General features: G+C 44.5%; 2 protein-coding genes across 7 annotated transcripts in view; one reads left to right on the top strand and one right to left on the bottom strand.

Annotated features, from left to right (window-relative positions):
- IQCK (IQ motif containing K) overlaps positions 1-5,588 on the bottom strand; it is a 33,642-nt gene extending 28,054 nt beyond the window's left edge. For 3 of the 4 annotated variants that reach the window (XM_083413761.1, XM_083413764.1, XM_083413763.1), the window contains exons 1-4: positions 5,455-5,588; positions 4,881-4,975; positions 2,759-2,900; positions 1,952-2,049 (exon numbers count right to left, since the gene is read on the bottom strand). In XM_083413761.1, the coding sequence (XP_083269887.1) occupies positions 1,952-2,049; positions 2,759-2,900; positions 4,881-4,975; positions 5,455-5,500 (381 nt within the window). In that variant the 5' untranslated portion in view covers positions 5,501-5,588. Of the gene's footprint in view, positions 1-1,951; positions 2,050-2,758; positions 2,901-4,880; positions 4,976-5,310 lie in introns of all 4 variants that reach the window. The other variant, XM_083413762.1, reaches the window with a different exon arrangement.
- KNOP1 (lysine rich nucleolar protein 1) lies at positions 5,541-20,714 on the top strand. 3 transcript variants are annotated; one of them, XM_083413569.1, is made up of 6 exons: positions 5,611-5,740; positions 6,632-6,820; positions 7,984-9,253; positions 10,872-10,940; positions 12,409-12,486; positions 16,310-20,714. In XM_083413569.1, the coding sequence occupies exons 3-6, from the start codon at positions 8,051-8,053 to the stop codon at positions 16,619-16,621; spliced, it is 1,662 nt and encodes a 553-aa protein (XP_083269695.1). In that variant the 5' UTR covers positions 5,611-5,740; positions 6,632-6,820; positions 7,984-8,050; the 3' UTR covers positions 16,622-20,714. The 3 variants fall into 3 exon arrangements, with proteins under 3 accessions (XP_083269696.1, XP_083269694.1, XP_083269695.1); XM_083413570.1 differs by lacking the exon at positions 6,632-6,820 and having other exon boundaries at positions 5,541-5,664; XM_083413568.1 differs by lacking the exon at positions 6,632-6,820 and having other exon boundaries at positions 5,603-5,740.
- The last annotated feature ends 534 nt before the right edge of the window (positions 20,715-21,248 follow it).

Genomic DNA, 21,248 nt, shown 5'->3' with positions numbered 1-21,248 from the left:
TGCAGGAATACACATTATCATTCAGAGATGGGACGAGACTGTAAGACCATAAAGTTCTCCATGCTTCTCTGCTGACCTTATTTTGAGTTTTCCCTCCCCTTGCTTTTTGTGACACTTCTTTTAATTGTCACTACTTCATTTTACGTGTATATTGCATACTGAAGCCTTGAATGTTATTAGAGACAGAAAGGCAAGAGATGAGCATTTTAAAATAAAAGTAAAATACAGAACAAGTAGAAGTCGGTCGCATACAAAAAAAAAATGCATTTTACATCACTGTTTAATACAATTGAGACCAATTTTGCAAAAGAAACACATACACAACAGTGATCTTAGGCTTCTATTATCAGATATTTAATTGCAGGTGTCATTTTGAAACGAGTTTCAGATTGCCCAAGTTGTTATTGCTTTAAAGGAACGTGCTGCTGTTACGTGTGCGCAAGTGTTTTAAAAGGGGGGTTGGAAATCAATGTACCATTAATAGCTGCATCTTAACTATGATAAGCCAGTCAGAAAACAAAGAATAAATACAATAGAAATGAAGACTTAATAAGGTTAGCTTCTGCAAAGCCCATCATTAAACCTGCGGGGACCCTCAATTTCAACACACTAATGAGGCATGTGCTACAGCCTGCATGTGCTCTTCGCAAAATACTTAATTGGCCAGGAGCCAAGCTCAAGAAACAACAAACTAGCAACCTTAAAACCTTACTCATGCTGCAGCACTTCCATGCTGGGGCACGCTTAACAGGGGGAACCAGGGGACCAGCTTCTAACCTCCGGAATCCAGATCTCCAAGGCCATCAAAACCTCCAAAGTTAAACAATTCACTCTCACAAGACGTAGCGATGGCCATTGGCTTGGATAGCTTTAGAAGAGGACTGGACAAATTCATAGATGATCAAGCTATCAGTGGGTATTAATGCAGTTGATGGAAACCACAGGAGGGGAGAGTGTTGTAGTGCTTGAGTCCTGCTTGTGAGCTTCCCATTTGGTTGGCCATGGTGAGAACAGGATGTGGGACTAGATGGGCCACTGGCCTGATCCAGCCAGCTCATCTCATGTCACAAGGACTGCTTCTGCTTTGCTCCGAAAATGGCAGGGCTGAAGGGATGCACACTCTGGCCTCTGCCAGAAACAAGACTCAGCTCTGTAAGTCAACTATCCTACGACTGCAGAGCAGAAGGGAAGCACATCCATTGGACACGGTGCAAAGAGCTGCTGGGAATGTATTGAGTTTAAAGAAGGTTTGGGGAACCTCTGGACCTCCATATGTTGCCAAACTGCAACTTCTATCTGTCCTGGCAAGCATGGCCAAAGGCCAGGGATGATAGGAGTTGTAGTTCAGCAACATACAGAGGACCAAAGGTTCTCCCACACCTGGTTTAAGGGCTTGTTGTGTGTGTATCACTGCAATCTGTTGTAAGCCACTTTGGGGATCACTAGATCAAAAGGCAGGATATAAAATAAATATTGGATCTTATGACTGTATAATAAATGGCTGAATCTTCTAAAGAAAGATCTGTCAGGAGCCCAGTGTTCTATATGCAACAGCGGCTAGCCTGATCCCTCTGGAGAAATTCACAAGCAGTGCAGGATAGTGATGTTCATCCTCTGTAATTTGCCTGCATTTGGAGGCACAGCTGCTCTCGCACACAGAGACTTCACTTACCATGGCCATCCTATAGACCAGTCTTCCCCAACCTGGTGCCCTCCAGATGTTTTGGCTGACAGCTCTCATCAGCCCCAGACAACATGGTCAAGAATGAAGGAAGCTGTTCAAAATACCTTGCAGTCGTTAGACTGGGGAAGGCTGCTATATAATAATACCATAAGCTGGTATATAATAATACTATAAGCTGTCTTGAGAACTGCAGTCAAGTAGGTACAGAGTAATGGTTTAAAATAAATCATTACATTTCAGAAAACAAATTAATCACCGAAAACTGACCTCAAAACATTTTTCCTTTTTAGCCTGATGTAGCAGTTCTGCCATTCCTGGTAGAAGCACAGGAAATATGTAGCATTCCAATAATTCTCTTGGAGTACCTGGACAAAAATTATTCTTGAGAATTCATTTTTATGCAGCGATATTGTTTGTGTTCACACATCATAGCCAAGCCATTATGTCCAGGTTCAGGGTCTCTCTTCTTTCTCTCCCTGGTTGATTTTACTACTACTACTTTGTCTTGCAAAAGTACAATTCTAATTAAATATGTCCAGGTTGCTCGCTGGGGCAAGGCGGTTTGAGCATATTACGCTAATCCTGGTGCAACCGCACTGGCTGCCAATTAGTTTCCAGGCCCAATTCAAAGTGTTGGTTTCAACCTATAAAGCTTTAAATGGCTCAGGACCGCCTCTCCCCTTGTGAACTAACTCAGATCCTGCAATCACCATCTGAGGCCCATCTTCATGTGAGGTCCAGAGGGTGGCAACACAAGAACAGGCCTTTTCTGTGGTGGCTCCCCATTAGTGGAATTCTCTCCCTCGGGAGGCTTGACTAGCGCCTACATTACAGATCTTTAGGAACTAGGCAAAAACGTTTCTCTTTAACTGGGCCTTTGGCTTATTAACATTCTATGCCCTTTTAAATGTCTTTTGGAAGGGGGATTATTGGTTTGTTTTTGTTCTTGTTTTTTATTATGTATTTTGTGTTCTCATTTTGTATCTTTATGTTGTGAACTGCCCTATGATTTTCGGATGAAGGGTGATATACAGATTTAATAAAAAATAATAAATAAGCTGTACTCCGACTTACAGGTTTTTAGGTCAGGCAGCTCAGGTGATGTTGGTAGGGAAAGGAGAGAAGGGGTCTTTGCAGCAATCGATTCATCAGTAAGAGGTGATTTGCTCTGATCCCCACTCAAATCTGGTGAAATTTCAGCACCTACAGGAGTCTCCTTAAAATTAAATTTAATAATATAAATACCCTGGTATAATTACAAAAACAACAACAACACATTTTTAACAAGCTGATCCCAAAAAGGAACCCAGACTCAAAGCATTGCCTGGAGCTAGTGAAGTGCAGTGAACAGAATGTTATAAATGGACAGGAGATCCAGCTCCAAATAAATCCCCACGTATTCATTTCTTACATTTGTATCACACCCCTTTTTCTAGAAGAGCCTAGGGTAGCAAACATAAATGTTAAAGCAGTACAATTTAATATAGAATAAAAGACTTTTAAATCATTCAAAAACAACTGAAAACCATCTAAAACTTTTAGAGCATCTATATTCTCACAATTATTAATTTCATGGCTGTAATGGCCAATACCTCATAGCCATCAAATACCTGGGCAAACAGGAATCATAGAACTGCAGAGTTGGAAGGGGCTCTGAGGATCATCTAGACCAACCCCCTGCAGGAATATGCAGGTGTCTCATATGGGGTTCAAATCTGCAACCTTGGTGTTATTACCACCATGCTCTAACCAACTGAAATACCTAAAAATGTTTTAAATTTTCTCTTGAAAGTCAATGAGGGAGGCAGATGCATCTCAACAGGAAGCACATTCCAAAAAAAGGAAAAAGAAAAGAAAAAGGGAACCATCACCAAGAAGGCCATGTCATGGGGTCTGTGCCAATTGGGCAGTAGCTGGAGACAGCAACAACAACAACAGGGTCCCCCCTGCCAATAGGAGATCCCTATTTGCTTTACATAACTTCAATTTCAAGAGTTCCCTGAGAAGAGGGACTGATTGTTAAAACCAATTTGGGAATTGTAACTCTGCAAGGGGAATAGGGGTTTCCTAACAACTATCAGTTTCCTAACTAAGGGACGCGGTGTGGTGCTGTGGGTTAAACCTCAGTGCCTAGGACTTGCCGATCGCATGGTTGGCGGTTCGAATCCCTGCGGCGGGGTGCGCTCCCGTCGTTCGGTCCCAGCGCCTGCCAACCTAGCAGTTCGAAAGCACCCCCGGGTGCAAGTAGATAAATAGGGACCGCTTACCAGCGGGAAGGTAAATGGCGTTTCCGTGTGCTGCGCTGGCTCGCCAGATGCAGCTTGTCACGCTGGCCACGTGACCCGGACGTGTCTGCAGACAGTGCTGGCTCCCGGCCTATAGAGTGAGATGAGCGCACAACCCTAGAGTCTGGCAAGACTGGCCCGTACGGGCAGGGGTACCTTTACCTTTAACAACTATCAGCACCCATAACAAATTACAGTGGTACCTCAGGTTAAGAACTTAATTCATTCTGGAGGTCTGTTCTTAACCTGAGGTACCACTTTAGCTAACAGGGTCTCCCGCTGCCACTGGAGCACGATTTCTGTTCTCATCCTGAAGCAAAGTTCTTAACCCGAGGTACTATTTCTAGGTTAGCAGAGTCTGTAACCTAAAGCGTCTGTAACCTGAGGTACCACTGTATACATCTCTGGATTACCAGGGGGAAGGCATGATTCTGCAGAGATCTCCAGTCTCTACCTGAATTCATTTGTCCCTGCAATGAAATCTGCAAAATAAGGAATATTCAGGAAGATAAGAAGAACTGGGACACATCAAACGGACAGTCTATGTCTAGTTTAGCCTCTCATTTCCTACAGGGAGCCCAGACGCAGGACATGAGGTCAGCCTCCAATCCCCATCTTTTGTTCTGCCGCAGCCTCTATTTGGTGATACAGTGCCTTTGAAGCTGGAGGATCGACACCAAGGGAGAGGAACTGAAACCATACAGAACTGGGGACATTTCAGTTGAGGGGAAAAGCGAGCCAGAGGTGACATGATAGAAGTTTAGAAAATTAGACATGGCAAGGAGAAAGGGGGGGGTGTCTTACTTTCTCCTAACACCAAGATGCATGGACATCCAAATGAAGCTGAATGTTGAAAGATACAGGATGGATAACAAACAAAAAGTGCTTCTTAACACAGCAATTGTCTTTACCTGGGAAGTAACTACAGGCTCCTGCTTAGGTTCGGGTGCAACCTCCCTCTTCTGGTCGAAAGTGTCAGGATGGGGAGGCTGCATTGCTTCAAATTCTGGGGAGGGGGAGAAAGAAAAGGAAAGGGGGGGTGAAAGTGTCAGGTTTTCGTTGCTCCTAGGTAGTGCCGGATTTCCGTATAAGCTAAAAAAGCTATAGCTTAGGGCCCCACTCTCTTGGGGGGGGGGAATTTAAAGGGGGGGGGCTGGATGTAGATTTCCAAAATATAAGATAAAAAACAAAACAAACAAAACCTACATACAGCAACAGTGATTTGTGTTGTGTATGGACCTATTAGGTCCAGAAATTACCATATAGCATATATTCAACACAAAAAACAGCGACAATTTGTTGTTGACAAAGGATAGCAGGACATTTAAAGGGCCCCTTTACCTTCAGTATATTAGGGCCTCATCAAACCTAAATGCGGCCCTGCTCCTAGAGAAGGTCTGGATAGATCACGCCCCCCATTTGCACCGAGGCATTTGCCGAAGATGCGGGCAAAAGGGGGGCAAAAGGGGGGGGAGGGTCTCCCACCTGCACAGATTTGCTCCCAGAGGTTGGGGGCCGGGAGTTCCTCCATAGCAGCCGCGGCAGGAGGAGGAAAGGGGAGCGGTTGCTAGGCAACCTCAAAGCCGCGGGCGCCCGGCGGCGGTTTCCCCGCTAGGCCGCGACGCCTGTTTTCCTTTCCGGGTCAGGCCGAGCGAGGCGAAGTGTTTTCGCGGCTTTCGAAGAAGCGGCGCCCAGGTAGGGGAGGGAAGGAGCTGGGGTCGTAGGAGGAGGCAGGCAGGCCAACGGGCCCCGCTTTCCTTCCTCAGGACAGGTGAGTGGCGGGGGGTGGGGGAGAAGGCTAGAGGGAGGGGTCGGTTTCTGTGGGGTGAGGGGAGGCTTTGGCTTCCGTAGGGCTGGGAGGCCCGTGACCCCCAAGGAGCGGTGGGGTGGGGGTGGGGGGACAACCGCGGCCTTCCAGATGCTGCCGGCCTCCCGGCTCTCCTCACTCCCAGGCCGCGTGGCTCATGGCCGAGGCTGCCGTGGGAGGAGTTGCGAGTCCAGCAAGATTAGGAGAGTCCTGGTGTCCATGTCATTAAGTTTCATTTATTTTTTTATACCGTCCTTCATCCGAGGGTCTCAAGGCGGCAGAGAAAGCAACAACAACGCAGGAATACGTAACGTAATAAACAAAATAATCACACACACACACATTTTTTTTGAAAGGCCACAGGTGGTTTAAGTAGCCAAAGGCCTGGGAGAAGAGAAACATTTTCACCTGATCAGAATCAGAAGAATCTTTATTTTGCATCAGCCACTAGTCATAGCAATAAAATAAAACAAAACATACTGACGAGAGAGGTGAAAACTTAACTATAGAAAATACATTTTTGGGGAGGTTACATCAATAATCAAATAATAGACCTTATTCTAATTGCCCCCGCTAAAAACCTTGCAGTTTTTGCTGTCACCTAATCATCTTGATCTGCTAAAAGAAAGGGGACAGTAGCAGTGGTTGGGCAACCCAGCGTAGACAATAATAGAGGGGTAATAACCTCAAATCTTTTTATAAAGAGTGCAAGCCAGAAGCATATGAGCCACTGACTCAATTCTGCACACCTAAAGAGATGCAACAAAGTATGGTTTTAAAACAAAGTATGGTTTTAAAAGCATGGTCATGATTTATTTACTTTTCGATTTTATTGTTTTGTCTTTTTGTAAACAGCTTTAAAAAGAACGAACAAGCAGTGTATAAATTGTATGAAAAATAAATAAGCCTCTGTACGGAGCAACTACAGAAAAGACTTGTTCTTCTGTTGCCGCTCCTGGTTTGAGACCAGGATACCTAAAAGATTGTCACACCCCATATATGCCCAGCCAGCCACTGTGCTCTTCAGAAGAGGGCCTCATGCAGGTACAATCTTTACAGGAGGTCCGTCCCACAGGGCCTTTAGCGTGGTGGCATCCCCCCTTTTGAACTCTCTGCCATTAACTACTAGGCAAGTGCTGCCTCTGATGTCTTTTTGGCATCTGTTGTCTTGTTGACCATCCAACAAGCCTTTTAAATTGAGGTCCTTATTCCAGCCTGCATCTGAACTATTTTTACCTGTGTTTGGTTTTTTTAATACGAAGTTGTTTTTAATTGTTTTCTATGTGGAACTGTTTTCGATTATCTTTACACTTGCATAGGGTTGTAACTGTTTTATTTGATTTATAATTACACATTTTATTGCTGTAAGTCACCTTGTGGTGAAGGAAAAGGAAGAAATCTTACCTAATAAATAAGGGTGGGAACGCATATTGTTTGTCCACATGGAGATGTGTGGTAAGATGGGGGGAAAGAGACCCAATATGTATGAAGTGTTCGTGAATATGTGCCTTTAACACTATTTATTTCTGTATACCTTCCTGACTGACTCCTTTTGCACTGTTAAATATAAGAGCACAGGAGGAGCCATGCTGGATCAGTCCAAGTGCCCAACTATCATAGAATTATAGGGTTGGAAGGCATCTTATATTTACAACAGCCATTTGGATGCCTATGGCAAGCAGGACATGAGAGTAAAAATACTCCTGTTGTTGTCACCTCATTCATTCATTCAGAGGCCTGTTGCCTCTGATTCTGGATGTAGTACATACAGAAATCATGACTAGTTGCCATTGACCACCCTATCGTTCATGAAATTGCATAATTCCCATTTAAAGCTCTCTAATTTGGCTGTATGCCCACAGTCCGCTGTAACAAAGAATGTCACTGGAATTGCTTGCAGTGAAGGACAGTGCTACTTATTTAACTTATTTAAGAGTGTAGAGATCATCTCCTTCCCCTGCAGCAGAAAATGTGTCAAGCATGGAAATAGCTGCCAAAAAAGAGAGAGCATGTCTCAAGTTGCTGATAAATTATTAGTAGCCTAATGTGTTTCAGCAAAAAAGCATTATTCTTCTCATGGGAGAAGGGAGAGAGGAACACACAAACCTGGAGGGAGGCTAAGCTTGTATACATCTTGCTAAACTATAATGATACCAACTGTGGTAAGTTACTACTTGGTAAATGGGTGTCTGCTTTTTGTTTTTCAGAATAGTCATAAAGGATGCAAGGAACAAAACTGATAGATCTGTGCAGATAAATATTAAAGTTAACGCTATGGTTAGAAACCAGGCAGCTGTTATAATAGAAGAAAATGGCTATTATGATTTACAAACCAAAGTCAAGGCAAAGAAAAAGAAGCGCTTGGTAAATGGAGAGGGTTCAGATCAGATAGATTCAATGAAGAAAAATGCTTCCAAATTGAAGAGCAAAGGTTGTACCAACCTTCCTATTGTTATAGAAAGCAGTTCAGATTCAGAATTATTAAAAGAAACTGATGAAATGCCTAAGAAGCTCAAGAGAGAAGGAACACAAAGATTTTCTTGTAATCAAGATGGTGATTGTGAGATTTCTAGTAAAGAGCTGCCAATAGAACAGCAGGAAGCCCCTTTTTTCATTAGTAAGAAACGCAAAAGGGATATTCCAGACAGCGATGGAGTTGGTGATGGATTTCCTGCAAAGAAAAAGAAGAAGAAGAAAAAAACCAAACTTGCTCACTGTGTGATACAACTTAGTGGAGAAGATGAGGATGAGCCTGTAAAACACGTCTCCAAAAAACAAAAAACCATTTCCCATGAGACAATGTTTCAGACTCTTGTCCAAAATGCTGCAGGTGAAAGGGATATTGTAATGAAAAAAAAAGTTTGCTGCTTAAAAGAAAAAGGTATTGCCAACACTGTACACCAGTTAGAAGAAGAATTTGGTTGCAAGAGGAGAGCTCTTGGTTTTCAACAGCATCTAGAGGGCACAGCCAATGTATCAGAAGAAGAAAGCAAAGTAAGGAAGAAGAAGAGGAAGAAAAAGAAAAGAAAGCAACCTCTTCTGACATCAGAGGATAACCAGGAAAATCAGTCTTGTGTTTCTATTGAAAGCCAGCCAAAACAAAAATCTAAAACAAAGCCAAGCAATGGCAAGGAGAAAACAGGACTGATCTCAAACTCTGAACGAGACAGCAAAGTGAAGAAGAAGAAAATGAAGAAGAGGAAAACCCAAACCAAAGTTGCAAGCGATCATCCAGCTCTCTTGGAGGATGATGGAGATGTGGCTACAAATGAGAGCTGGTCAGCAACAAAGAGGACTAAGAACGCCCCCAAATCCAAAAAGGCGCAAGACCATGTAGTGAGCTGGGAAGATGGCAGATCTGAAAATGACAGCAGGCATCACATCAAGAAGAAAAAGAAGGACCGGGAGAACAGAGGCGCCAAAGCCTGTGAAGAAGAGCCCAGTTTCAAGAAAGCAAAGATTAAACAAGAAGCAAAGGTAGCTTCTAAATAGAACTTGCTATTTGCCATTTCTTATGTAGTTTGTTTTTATCCCACCTGTCCTCCAGTAAGGTCAGAGTGCCATGTGTGATTCTGCTTCCCTCTCCCTTGCCCTCCCCTGCCCCCATTTTAGCATCACGAGTGCCCGATGGGATAATAATAATAATAAATTTTATTTATACCCCGCCCTCCCCAGCCAAGACCGGGCTCAGGGTGGCTAACAACCAATAATAAAAACAAGTTGATTAAAATACAACTTAAAAACAAGATTAAAATACTACATTAAAACATTAAGATGCAGCCTCTTCACAGGAGGAGAAAGGAAAAAAGAAAAAGGGGGAGGGAATCAAATTGATTCTAGGCCAAAGGCCAGGCAGAACAACTCTGTCTTACAGGCCCTGTGGAAAGAAATCCGATCCTGCAGGGTCCTTGTCTCATGAGACAGAGCGTTCCACCAGGCCGGAGCCAGTGTTGGAAAGGCCCTGGCTCTGGTTGAGGCTAATCTAACTTCCTTAGGGCCCGGGACCTCTAGGTAGGTTGGGTTGGGCTGGGAAAGTGTAGTTCACCCAAAATTCATGGCTGAATGAGGATTTGAAACTTTTAGCATTCTTTGAGAATGTAAGTAGGGGTGACCCAGTCAACATTGTGTCTTTAAATTTTTGAAAACCTTTTGTCATAAAGCTCCTCACCAGAGACTTTTGGGATAAGAGGACAGGATCAATAAACTTGAAAGCAGAGAGTAGAAATAAATACACAGTTCTTAAAATGGAGGAATGTAAGAAGTGGGGATTTCAAATCCTCACTCATGTTTGAGTGGGTATTTGAACCCTGGTCTCTCAGGTCCTAATCTGACGTTCCAAGCACTACGCCACACAGGTTATTTGGGGCGGTTATCACCTCTCCTTTCAGTTATCTGTTCTTTCTCTACTACCACAATAATGTGGTGATACCCACCAATTTGGACAGCCTTAAAGGGGGATCAGACAAATTTGTGAAGGATAAGGCTGTTGGTGACTAATAGGCATATTATAGCTTTCTTGCTTCCAGTATCAGAGGTAGTGTGCATTCAGACACCAGTTGCTGGAGATCACAAGTGTGAGGGTGTTTTTTGTACAGTAGTACCTCGGGTTAAGTACTTAATTCGTTCCGGAGGTCCGTTCTTAACCTGAAACTATTCTTAACCTGAAGCACCACTTTAGCTAATGGGGCCTCCTGTTGCCGTCATGCTGCTGGAGCACGATTTCTGTTCTCATCCTGAAGCAAAGTTCTTAACCCAAGGTACTCTTTCTGGGTTAGTGGAGTCTGTAACCTGAAGCGCATGTAACCTGAAGTGTGTGTAACCCAAGGTACCACTGTACTCCGGTTTGTGGACTTCCCTTCGCCATCTTTTTGGCCACAGGAGCTGTGGGCTACAGGAGCTTCTGGTCTGATCTTATCTTGGCCATGGCTACCAGTAACTTCATGAAAAGATGGCAGGGCTCCAATAGCCACTCTGTGGCTTTAATCTTCCATTTTTATACCATTCTTTTGGTGTAATGTGGAATGCTAACCATATCACGCTTAAACATGAGCGGGTTTTCCCGGTGATACTCAAAATGTGCACTCTTGTTTTTCAGGAAGGGGATGAAGAAATAAAAGTGGTGGCATTTAAGAAAGGAAACTGTGATGAAATACAAATAGACAAGGTACAACGTTATTCTTTTGTGGCTCTTTTGGAGTCTTATTGTGGCACATATTAGGCTGATTTGGATAATGTTCTGTGTTTGGCTCACATGGACGTGATGAAGCAGGATCTCATCTGCATGTCCTGCCCTCTCGGGATGCCCATCTTGGGCTATGCCAGACTTTTATGTGCTGCTTCCCAGTTAGTGACTATGTGGTTTTCGGGTTAGTGACTATGTGGCTCAGACTTATGTAGGTTGTGGATTATGCTCCTAGTCATTATCACTTGATTTATATACCACATTTTCCACAAGAACATCTGTGTTTAAAGCATTTCACATACAAAACAGTCACTGATTGATCAGCCATAGTTTAGACAATCAAACTGTGATGAGTTTTGGTCTCACACGGTCCCCTCTTCCACTTCTCGTACAAAGATGGAAGAGTGGGAAGCGAGAGCATGCAGCCTCAGAGTTGACACAGCTTGTTCCCACCAGTCACGTATAACCCATAAACTGTAGTTTAATTGATCATCTGAACCAAGGTGTTGTTTGGGCATCTCCAGTGTGAGAGAAGTGGCGGTTTTAGGATAAGATTGTATGATCCTCTGTAAATTGAGAATTTTATCAAGAAGGGGGCCTGTTATCTAGCAGATAATTGTGTTTCACGACTCTAACCATGGAAGGACTCAGCTTCAGGCACCACCTGCAGTTCTGCTGCTTTGGCCACCTATTCTTGCTCTGTGGTAGTTCTGTAATTCTGGGCACAGCATCAGATGTGCAAAGCCAGCCTTACTCCCCAAGTGCTGGATTCAAATGTGTTGGTTCTTTGTGAATGAGATGAGCTTAGAAGTCCTGAGGCTTTCAGATTTGTCCTCTCCCCACCTCCACCTGCTCTTCTTTTCTTGTTTCCTGGTCTTCCTGATAAGCCCCCTTTGTTTTGTCAAGCTTGCTTGCATTTTTTTTTTTAATGGCAACAGGCACCTACTTTAGAACAGGAGAGTGGTATTTCAAGCACTCTGGAAATGTATCCAGGAGGCACTGGGAAGGTTGCCCATCTCTGATGCAAGGGAATTTTGAAACTGGAGTAGCTGGCTGGGGAGGGCAACTGGATAATGCCAAAGGGGTTCAAAATGTCTGATTGTTTCCATGGGTATTTTATCATCCCTCCTTCATTGCCACTCTTTTCCATGTACACAGTTTGAGGTCATCCGCTACCTGCAGTGTTCTCAGAGCCAAGTAAATGCAGCCTCCCAGTCTGTAAAACATTCTTTCTCTGCATTTGTGTATTTTGAGAACTGCTTGTCTTGCAGATGCTTTTTACCTTCGCAAATTCTTGTATGTGTAAAAGGGTCGAAATTGTGCCTTTTCTTTTCTGCAAGTAACATTTTGGGCACTTCTCCCCTTAACTTCTTGACGTTTCTAAGCAGTTTTACAATCAAACAATTTTTTTTGCCCTCATGCGCATATTTTCCCCATTTTTCCATGCCAGTTGAGACGGCAGGCTCTCCAAGAAGAGATTGACAGGGAATCTGGCAAAATGAAGACTGTCAAGGAAGAGGGAGAATCGGTAAGCACGAGCTCTGCAAGAGCCCAGGTAGCAAGGACAAAGCAGACCTGCACTGTTGTTGACTTGCGATGCTAGTCATGTCTGTGGTTTGGCACGCCAATCTCTCATCTGATTGGAAACTTGAGGTCATGCTGTAGAACAAATGAGTCCAGTCTTTAGAGATGCTGAAACCAGAGCACTCTGACCTCCAGAAAACTGTGATTCCGGTTGTTAATCCTGAAAAATAGCATTTTTGCTCCGATAGTCCCTTAATGGAATTAGTTGTGATATCTTTGCTGTAGAATTTTTGTGTGTTTGTTTGTTTCTGTTTGCTGTGGAATATAAATAACACTAGCCCTTGGACATAGCTCTCACGCTCTGATTAGCACTGCCATGTTTCTTTTCTCCATGACTGCAAAAGATGACCAGTCAGAGGTAGAGAATCGGAGGGAGCCTACCTTTTCCCTGCATTTAGTGGACTGCACCATCTAATACTCTTAACTGCAGGAGGCAGTTGCCCCCTTTGAAGAATGTGGTCCCCAAATCCCTGGCGGAAATGAGCTAGCCTGTCTTGGGAGCTGGAGTAATGGCACGATTGAGGTTCTCTGTGTTTGCTGACTTAGATGGGGAAATTGAGTCTTAAATTGCCAAGAGGGGTGTTAAAAGGTTTCTGTACTTTAGGTGAATAGGCCATCTTGGGTATCGATTGGCATCTGCTCACATTAGAAGTTCAGCTGTCTCAAAGGGCCACTCCACACATGACAGATTTCCTCTCTGAATTATCACTTCTGTGTAAAAGCATAAGAGCCTCTGTTGGATCAGGCCAGTGTCCTGCTCTCTCAATGGGCAACATCCAGATGCCTATTGGAACCATGCAAGCAGGAGCTGAACTGTACTCTCCCTGTTTGTGATTCCCACTAACTGATACTCAGAGGCGTAGTGCCTCTGACAGTGAAGGTATGCCTAGTCTAAAGGTATGTGCTGAAAATAAGCTGGTCTGCCTCTGGTCACTGCCTGGATGGTAGACTACATTTGCTGCCCTGGCTAGTCCTATTCAGTTATAGTATCATAGAATTGTAGAGGTGGAAGGAACCCCCAAGGGCCATCTAGTTCAACCCTCAGCAGTGCAGGAATCACAGCTACAGAACCCCTGACAGATGGCCATTCAACATCTGTTTATAAGCCTCCAGTGAAGGAGAGTCCAGCACCTTCCAAGATAGCCCATGTCCCCGTCAAATAGGTCTTACCATCAGAAAGTTATTCCTAGCAACTGCTAGGATAGCTCAGTTGGTAGAGGATGACACTATTCATCTCAGGATTGTGGGTTCAAGCGCCACATTGGGCAAAAGATTGTTGCATTGCAGAGGATTGGACTAGATGAACCTCGAGGTACCTTCAAACTCTGTTCGGTTGGAATCTTCTTTCTTGTAATCTGAATCCATTGGTATAGATTCTACCATCTAGAGCAGGCTTCCTCAAACTCGGCCCTCCAGATGATTTTTTGGCCTACAACTCCCATGATCCTTAGCTAGCAGGACCAGTGGTCAGGGATGATGGGGATTGTAGTCTCAAAACATCTGGAGGGCCAAGTTTGAGGAAGCCTGGTCTAGAGCAGCAGAAAACAAACTTGCTCCATCTTCATTTGACACCTCTTCAGATATTTAAAGATGTCTGTTTCCTCTCAAGTCTTCTCTTCAGGCTAAACATACCCAGCTCCTTCAACTATTTCTCATAAGGCTTGGTTTCCATCGTGGTCGTCCTCCTCTGCAAATGTTTCAGCTTGTCGTTAAAACTGGAATGCCAGGTGGATGCTTGCAACCTCTAAAAGAGTTGTGGGGTATTTCAGGTGAAGGATGCTGGACAGTTTGAGGGGTTTTTTTTGTAAATGCCCAGTTGTGCTTTAAATGTGCAAATGTCTAGATGGCTGTAGAGTTGTCCTCCAGCTGACATTTATGCAGGGAATCCCAATCCCTTGGTGACGGCCTATCAGAATGCATTAGCACCTGGAAGAACAGGAGTGACAGAGCCCAATGGCAAGCTTCACAAAGCCAGCTAAAAAGGGTAGGGAAAAATAAAGACATGTTGGAGAGCTGCTCAGAGTTAACCTCCAAAATTGCAGGGTTTGGAAAAGCTGTTCTTACGCCTGCACAAATCTCACCACCACCACCGTTAAGTGGAATTAATTGTTTGTAAGCTGACATGTCTGGGTGCAGAAGCTGAGAATGGAGGAAGTCTAGACAATTGGAAAGAAGAGTTGGGCATGGTAGGAAATGAAAAATCAGAAGGCAGTGGTTCAGAGAACATCTCCCGTAGGACTCCTGTCTTTCTGTTGGTTCCCTGGGAATGCCTGGAGGGCTGTTGCTGCCTCTTTTGTTTTGACTGCTGTTGCTGTCACCTACTGATGGTGAGAGGAAGCGGGGGGGGGGGGATTGGGGAGGGTGAGAGGGAGAGGCAATGCATGTGTGCGTAAATGTGGGGAGGGGGATGGAAAGGAAGGGCAAAACAAGGAGAACATTTATTCTCTTGAATCATCTCTCCCTCTTGTATACCCAACAGAGCACTGCGCTCTGCAGGTGAGGCCCTCCTCCAGATACCACCTTATCTGGACATCGTACAATGCAGGAATCAGGCCTTTAGCATGGCACCTACGCTTTGTAACTCCCTCTCTTTACATATCAGATAGGCACTGTCTCATTTGTCTTCTTTGGCACCCGTTTCCTCTTCCAAACGAGCCACTTAAAGGGAGATTGTAATCCCAATCTTTATTTGTGTTGGACTTGAAATTGTTTGAACACAACGCTTTTATTGTCTTGATGTTTTTACTGTTAAGTGGCTTTGGACTGTTTTAAGGGAAGTGATTCATAACTAAATAGAGGCATAGGAAGCTGCCTTATTGTTCATCCAGCCCAGTATTAGCTATTCTGACTGGCCGTGGCTCTTCAGGTCTCAGAAAAGGGCGTCTTCCCCATCTCCTGCTTCCTGACCCTTTTAAAGAATTTGAGTCTGGGAACCTCTGTCTGCAAAGCACATACTCTACCACTGAGCCTGGTGTTGGGAATCTCTAACCCTCCAGATACTGCAGAACTACAACACTCACCACCCCTGACCATTGCTGGTACTGGCTGGGGCTGTTGGGAATTGTTGTTCGGCAGCAATCTGGAGGGCCAAATGGTCCTCACGCCTGCGCTAAGCTGTTACTAGTTCTGGCCTGTGCCTCTCTGCCTCCTGCACCTTCCTCACTTATTTGCATTGATATATTTATATAGACAATCCTGTACTTTGCAGAAGGTATGCTTACTGAGATGCAGCCTTTGCTGTCTTGCTGAGGCCATAAGGCTTGTGCCATCTTCTAGCATGAAAAGACAGTGCAGTGCCCAGTACATTTTTTTAAAAAAATTTTTTATAGATTCTACATTTCATAAGAATACAGCAAAATAGTAGACACCATACGAAATTGCAGTAAGATCAATAAAAATGAGTGGGAAGAGGATAGAAAAATAAACATTTCAGAGGCCTGTCTGTGTTGAGAGTTTTCAGGAAACATCTGAAAGGAGGCGCGGGGGGGGGGTGGATTCCTGTCAATCCTCTGGTGGCAGGGAGTTCCATAGGGCAGGGCCTGCCACACTAAGGGCTTGGTCCCTAGTAAAGGCTGACTGAACCTCAGGGATGTGAGGAACCACCATCAGACAATCTTAGTGGTTGAGTTGGAGCACTGTGAACATGTACCCCTGCATCACACTGTTCTCCTGTTTTCCTTCTTTGGCTATAACCTGCATTTGGTTGGCTAATAAACTTGATTTAGGTCCTTTGGGGCACTAATCCACACTTGTGCCTTGCATTTCAGGATGTCCATTTTGGCCAGTGGACCACAGCAACCTTTGAAAATTCAGAGCAAAAAACCAAGTTCCTCCGGCTGATGGGTGGATTTAAGAAGGGGCCTGTACCAGTCCAAGGTCCTCCAGCACATGCCTCCAAGCTGAACATGGCTTTGGACAAGAGCAAAGAGCAGTACCTGCAGCAGAAGCTACAGACTGAATTTGAGAAGGCGTTAGCTTGGAAGCACCACAGAGGCATTGGCCTTGGATTTCAGCCTCCCATTCAGAAGCAGGTGCACATAGATAAATTTGCATCAAGATCTATAAAATTTGAAGACTGAACTATCAGGGAGGCTTCCCTAAATCATGTTTGGTTTCCTTAACAGTGTTTCTTCTGGGGGAGGGGTCGGGGGAGAACAACATTTGTTGGAATGACTAAGAATGCCAGCAGGCATCAGATTTCTAAAAAAATGTCGGTGGCTAAATGACCTCTCAAGAAAATCGTTGGATTTGCTCGTGTTTTAGACAGGTAAAAAAATCTCAGATATCTTTATCCCATTACTTTTGGCAGCTGGTGTTTGTAAATGTCCAACTTCATTTTTGAAATGCTCATTAGACTAGTTGTTGGAGGAGGAATGGGCATGAAGTTATTGGTCATTTAATGGATTCTCTGTTCACCCTGGCACCCTTTGCTTCCAAGCTTACTTTTCAGTAGCCCGGAGCACTGGGATTACACCCACAGTACAGTGGTACCTCAGGTTAAGTTAATTCGTTCCGGAGGTCCGTTCTTAACCTGAAACCGTTCTTAACCTGAAGCACCACTTTAGCTAATGGGGCCTCCTGCTGCTGCCACGCCGCCAGAGCACGATTTGTGTTCTCATTCTGAATCAAAATTCTTAAACTGAGGTACTATTTCAGGGTTAGCGGAGTCTGAAACCTGAAGCGTATGTAACCAGAGGTACCACTATAGTGACAGAATGCCCACAGCTAAAGAGTTCAGGAGACATGGGTCTGAACAGGCTGAAGCAGCAGAAGCCGGGTTAACTATGTCTTACCATGCTCCCCAAAAGCTGAACAAAAGATGTCCAGAAATGAAATGTCGACTGCTGCCTTTTGATTGACACATCTGTTGCCCGATAGTCAGGAGAACACGCAAAGTACAATTTAAATAAGCAGTGCACTTGAAACCCTGTGTCATCTGACTTGGTCAGTCTTCAAGAGACTTTATGAAAAGCCATGCATAAAATGATTTGTGCAGCAGTGTCCCATTCAGGTTTCACAGAGCGTTTGGGATACTTCCAGCATCCAGGGCTTCCATGTCTAAGTCGGTTATTTTTCAAAATAAAAATAAAAATCCACAACCAATAGTTGGCATGAGATGTCTCAAAATACGATCCACCCCTTTTTGGAATAATCACAGAACTTTTTCGTCGTGGTTGCTTTCTAGGTACAGTCAGGGGTTCCCAAACTGCTCTGTGGGCCATCAGTGGTCTGCAAAGCTTCAGGTGATCCGTGGCATGTCTGTGGGTTTGTGGTTGAAGGCGGCACATCCATCACAGTAAATATTCATTGTGACTTTTAACTGCATTTTATTGCTGCTTTTGTTTCTTATGTTATTCATTGTATTAGTTTCACCTGATGTTCACCTGCTGTTAAGCTGAAATGACTGGGTGGTGGAGGTAGGTGAAATAGCTACGAGTAGCTTTGGGTCTGGGAACTGTTTAATCCCTTCCTTTCAGCAGTAATCCCACTCTCCCATCCATCTACTGTCTTATCTGTAGGGAGAAAGATACAGGGAACTTGCATCTTTTTCTCTTGGTGGGGGGTGAATGGGAATCTTCTGAGTGGACAGGGCAAGGAGAGTTAAAACAGGCCCTTCTTTTGTAAGCTTGTTCTCGGTTCAAGCTGAAGCCATGCCAGAGCTGCACTGCATCTTTTCCCCCTGAAAAGAATTAACTGGGGAAAACAGCCATGGCTCTTACTGTATCATGAGTTGAAGTCACAATGAACAGGAAACTCATGACATTACTGTATGTTACAAATCGAGATCACAAGCCGGTCCTGTTCCAGCCTGCACTGTATAATCCCTACCCTGCATGGTAGGAAGAGTTCCAATACGCGAGTTGCTTGTTTACATGTTACACCTTCTGATAACGCCTCTTGCTTTTCTGAATGGAGGGGGGAGTGTGCATAGAAACTAGCCTACTGTGCAAAAGTAAAATTTGCATTAGTGACTCTGCCTACTTTTCCTCTGATCCCGCCCACCGCCAGCATGCAGTTTCTGGGTTGCCCCAAAGGGGCTGTGGCTGGACCACAGCAACACTCCTCACTCCTGCCCATTGGCTAAGCTGGGCTGTCAGACGCTAAGAGTCCAACAACATCTGGAGTGTCCAGAATCCTCACAAGCATAAAGCCGCACTCAAGAAAACAGAAAGCAGTTCTAATTAAGTGGTGATTGGCAGTTTTGATGAGTTGATGCTAGTATGCTGAGGGTTGCAGAAAGATTGACAGTATGAGCAACGGTTGGGCACTGGCAAGTCTCTACTGCCTCAGCCAGGGGGTTGATAGGATTTACCTATCCTTCTGTTGGCTTGCCAGCTGTTGAAGCTGCACCTGTCCTGTCTCTTTAAGAGCAGTTTGGTCTGCAGGAAGCAGCAACTGATTTCCCCCCCTCTATATCTAGCAAAGCCTCAAGTTCCTGAACTCTGAATATCAAACCTTTCAAAGGCACAAGAGCAGACCTGCTCTTGCCTACCCCCCCCCCCCTCCACCAAGCTGGCAACCTACCTCATAGGTGGCCAGATATCTGCAATAGTTCCAAACCCCAATATTTAATAGATCTATATTCCTATTAGAGCTGCCATTTAAAAACAACAACTTTAGTCTAGAAGCCATGAAGTCCCATGTTACTTGTTTGCATAAAACATTCTGCCTTGGGTTTGCCCAGCTGACTTGTGAGTTGGTTCATCTGCAAATATGCCAGATCACACCCATCCCTTCCCCTCCACCTACTGCAGTCTATTTTGTCCTCACATGGCAATGGTGATGCATCCAAATTGCATTCTGCCCAAAAGATGTTTGCTTGTTCTGCAAGCATAATAGCTTCCCCTCAGCTTTCTGCCCACAGCTTCCTTGGTGGCTCAATTACTAAGGCAGTAGAATTCTGCTTGGCAAAATGGCTCAGCAAGTCTCATCATCCCCCTCCCTTTTATACACTATGCACTTACTAAGCCCCTAGCAACCACTCCCTTAACAGCAGCTGACTTTGATTTGTCCAGTTTTTGAACTCATTCCTAGTTTCCAGCATCCTTGTTCTCTGCCTCGTTTTCTTCTGTCCTCAGATGCATGGTGCTCCTTCCTACACGACTCATTGTATAAGCAAAGCTTGCAGACAGACAAGCTTAAACAACTTGTCTTTCATTATGTTTCTCTCCATGTTCCACTGAGCATGGGTGGGATTCCATTTGTTTAAACAGAATTACGAGCAAACCTCTATGGCTGATATTTCCAATGCAACACCAGCAACAAATACATTTGCTCCTGCAAGGACATGCAATACCGTGCAGTGACCTCATGGCAGCGATGCCACCAAAGGGCACTGTGCACAGTGCTTTATTGTAGCAGAAACCTCTTACCATACAGGACCACCAAATCCCAACTTTTTTTCTTGAAAATGAAAAGGTCTGGCCAGCAGAGTTATCCTTAAGGACATTGCAGGGATACTCTAGTAATTGTGCCCCTTACCCTTTTAAAGCTCTTCACAATCTTACTGCACCCTGTTTTGGCCCTGGCTTCTCACTGTCACCTCTGCTACCCCAGTCCCTGCACCCTCAGCTACACAAAGGCCACTTGCTGTTTAACACAGGCCTGATGTAGCAGCCAGATTCCCTGGTACTGCAGAGCCAAAGGGAGGCACACTGGACTCTGCCAATGGCCAGGGCGACCAAGGGTCACTGGGAGGCTGGAGCCTTTGCCTTCTGGGAAGAATATCACAGCAAGTCAAGAGAAGCTGCATGGACCTTGCTTCCTCCCTCAATGCCAGAAAGGACAACTCTGCTGCAACCTCCCGGTGTTCTTGAGCTATGAAACCAAAGGGAGGTACGCACTGGCTTGTGCCAGGAGCCATAGAATTAAAGGCTGCCAAGCCATGGCTACATTCTACCTCCACTGCTGGAGCTTGTATGCCTCAGAATACTGGTTGCTGGGGAGAGCGATGTCCTGATTGGGGGTTCCCATTGGCATTGGTTGGCCACTGTGAGAACAGGAGGCTGGACTAAATGAGCCTTTGGCTTAATCCCGCAGGCTCGTCTCATGACCTGGGTTTACAGAGGTGAGCTTTCATATTACAACAACTTGTGCTAAACCACCTAGAGAATCGTTTAGTTCAAGGGCTGGTTCAAAAACCTCAAAATAAACAATTATGCTCCCTTTCTGGCCCTGTATGTGAAACTTTCTCAAACAGAGGTGTGGTCTTTATATGAGCATTGCCTCTTTTCCTTCTCAGATCCCTCCTCAAAACTCACCTTCTCTGCATGGCTTTCAGTGTACCTTATATGATCACATCTGTCCGCATTCATCTTTCCTGTGTTTCCCCAAATTGTCTATTTGGAAAGAGCAAGCTCTTTGCAGGCAGGGACATTTCCATTTTTGCCTCTCTAAGACATCATGTACATTGCTGGCGCTGAACTGAAAAAAGGTACACCCCATCCATTTTAATACGCTGCTCGCCCATTCTCAAAGGGATGTGTTAACTAGTAATTTAAAGAATTTTTTTATAAAAAGCTCAAGCTGCTCACATGGGCTTACAATCAAAAGGCAAATGAAGGCTGGGTTATGCAGCATAATAATAAGTGTGCCTAATGATTACAAAATAGCAGGCTAAGCACTGCTTGCAAAGTTCGGTAATGGGAATGAATACAAATGTGATGTATCCATGATTAGATCTTTTTTTAAATACAGCGATGCATT

The sequence above is a fragment of the Podarcis tiliguerta genome, assembly GCF_965153285.1.
Source record: "Podarcis tiliguerta genome assembly, chromosome: 14".
Lineage (NCBI taxonomy): Eukaryota > Metazoa > Chordata > Lepidosauria > Squamata > Lacertidae > Podarcis > Podarcis tiliguerta.
This window is presented reverse-complemented; position numbering and strand designations above follow the sequence as displayed.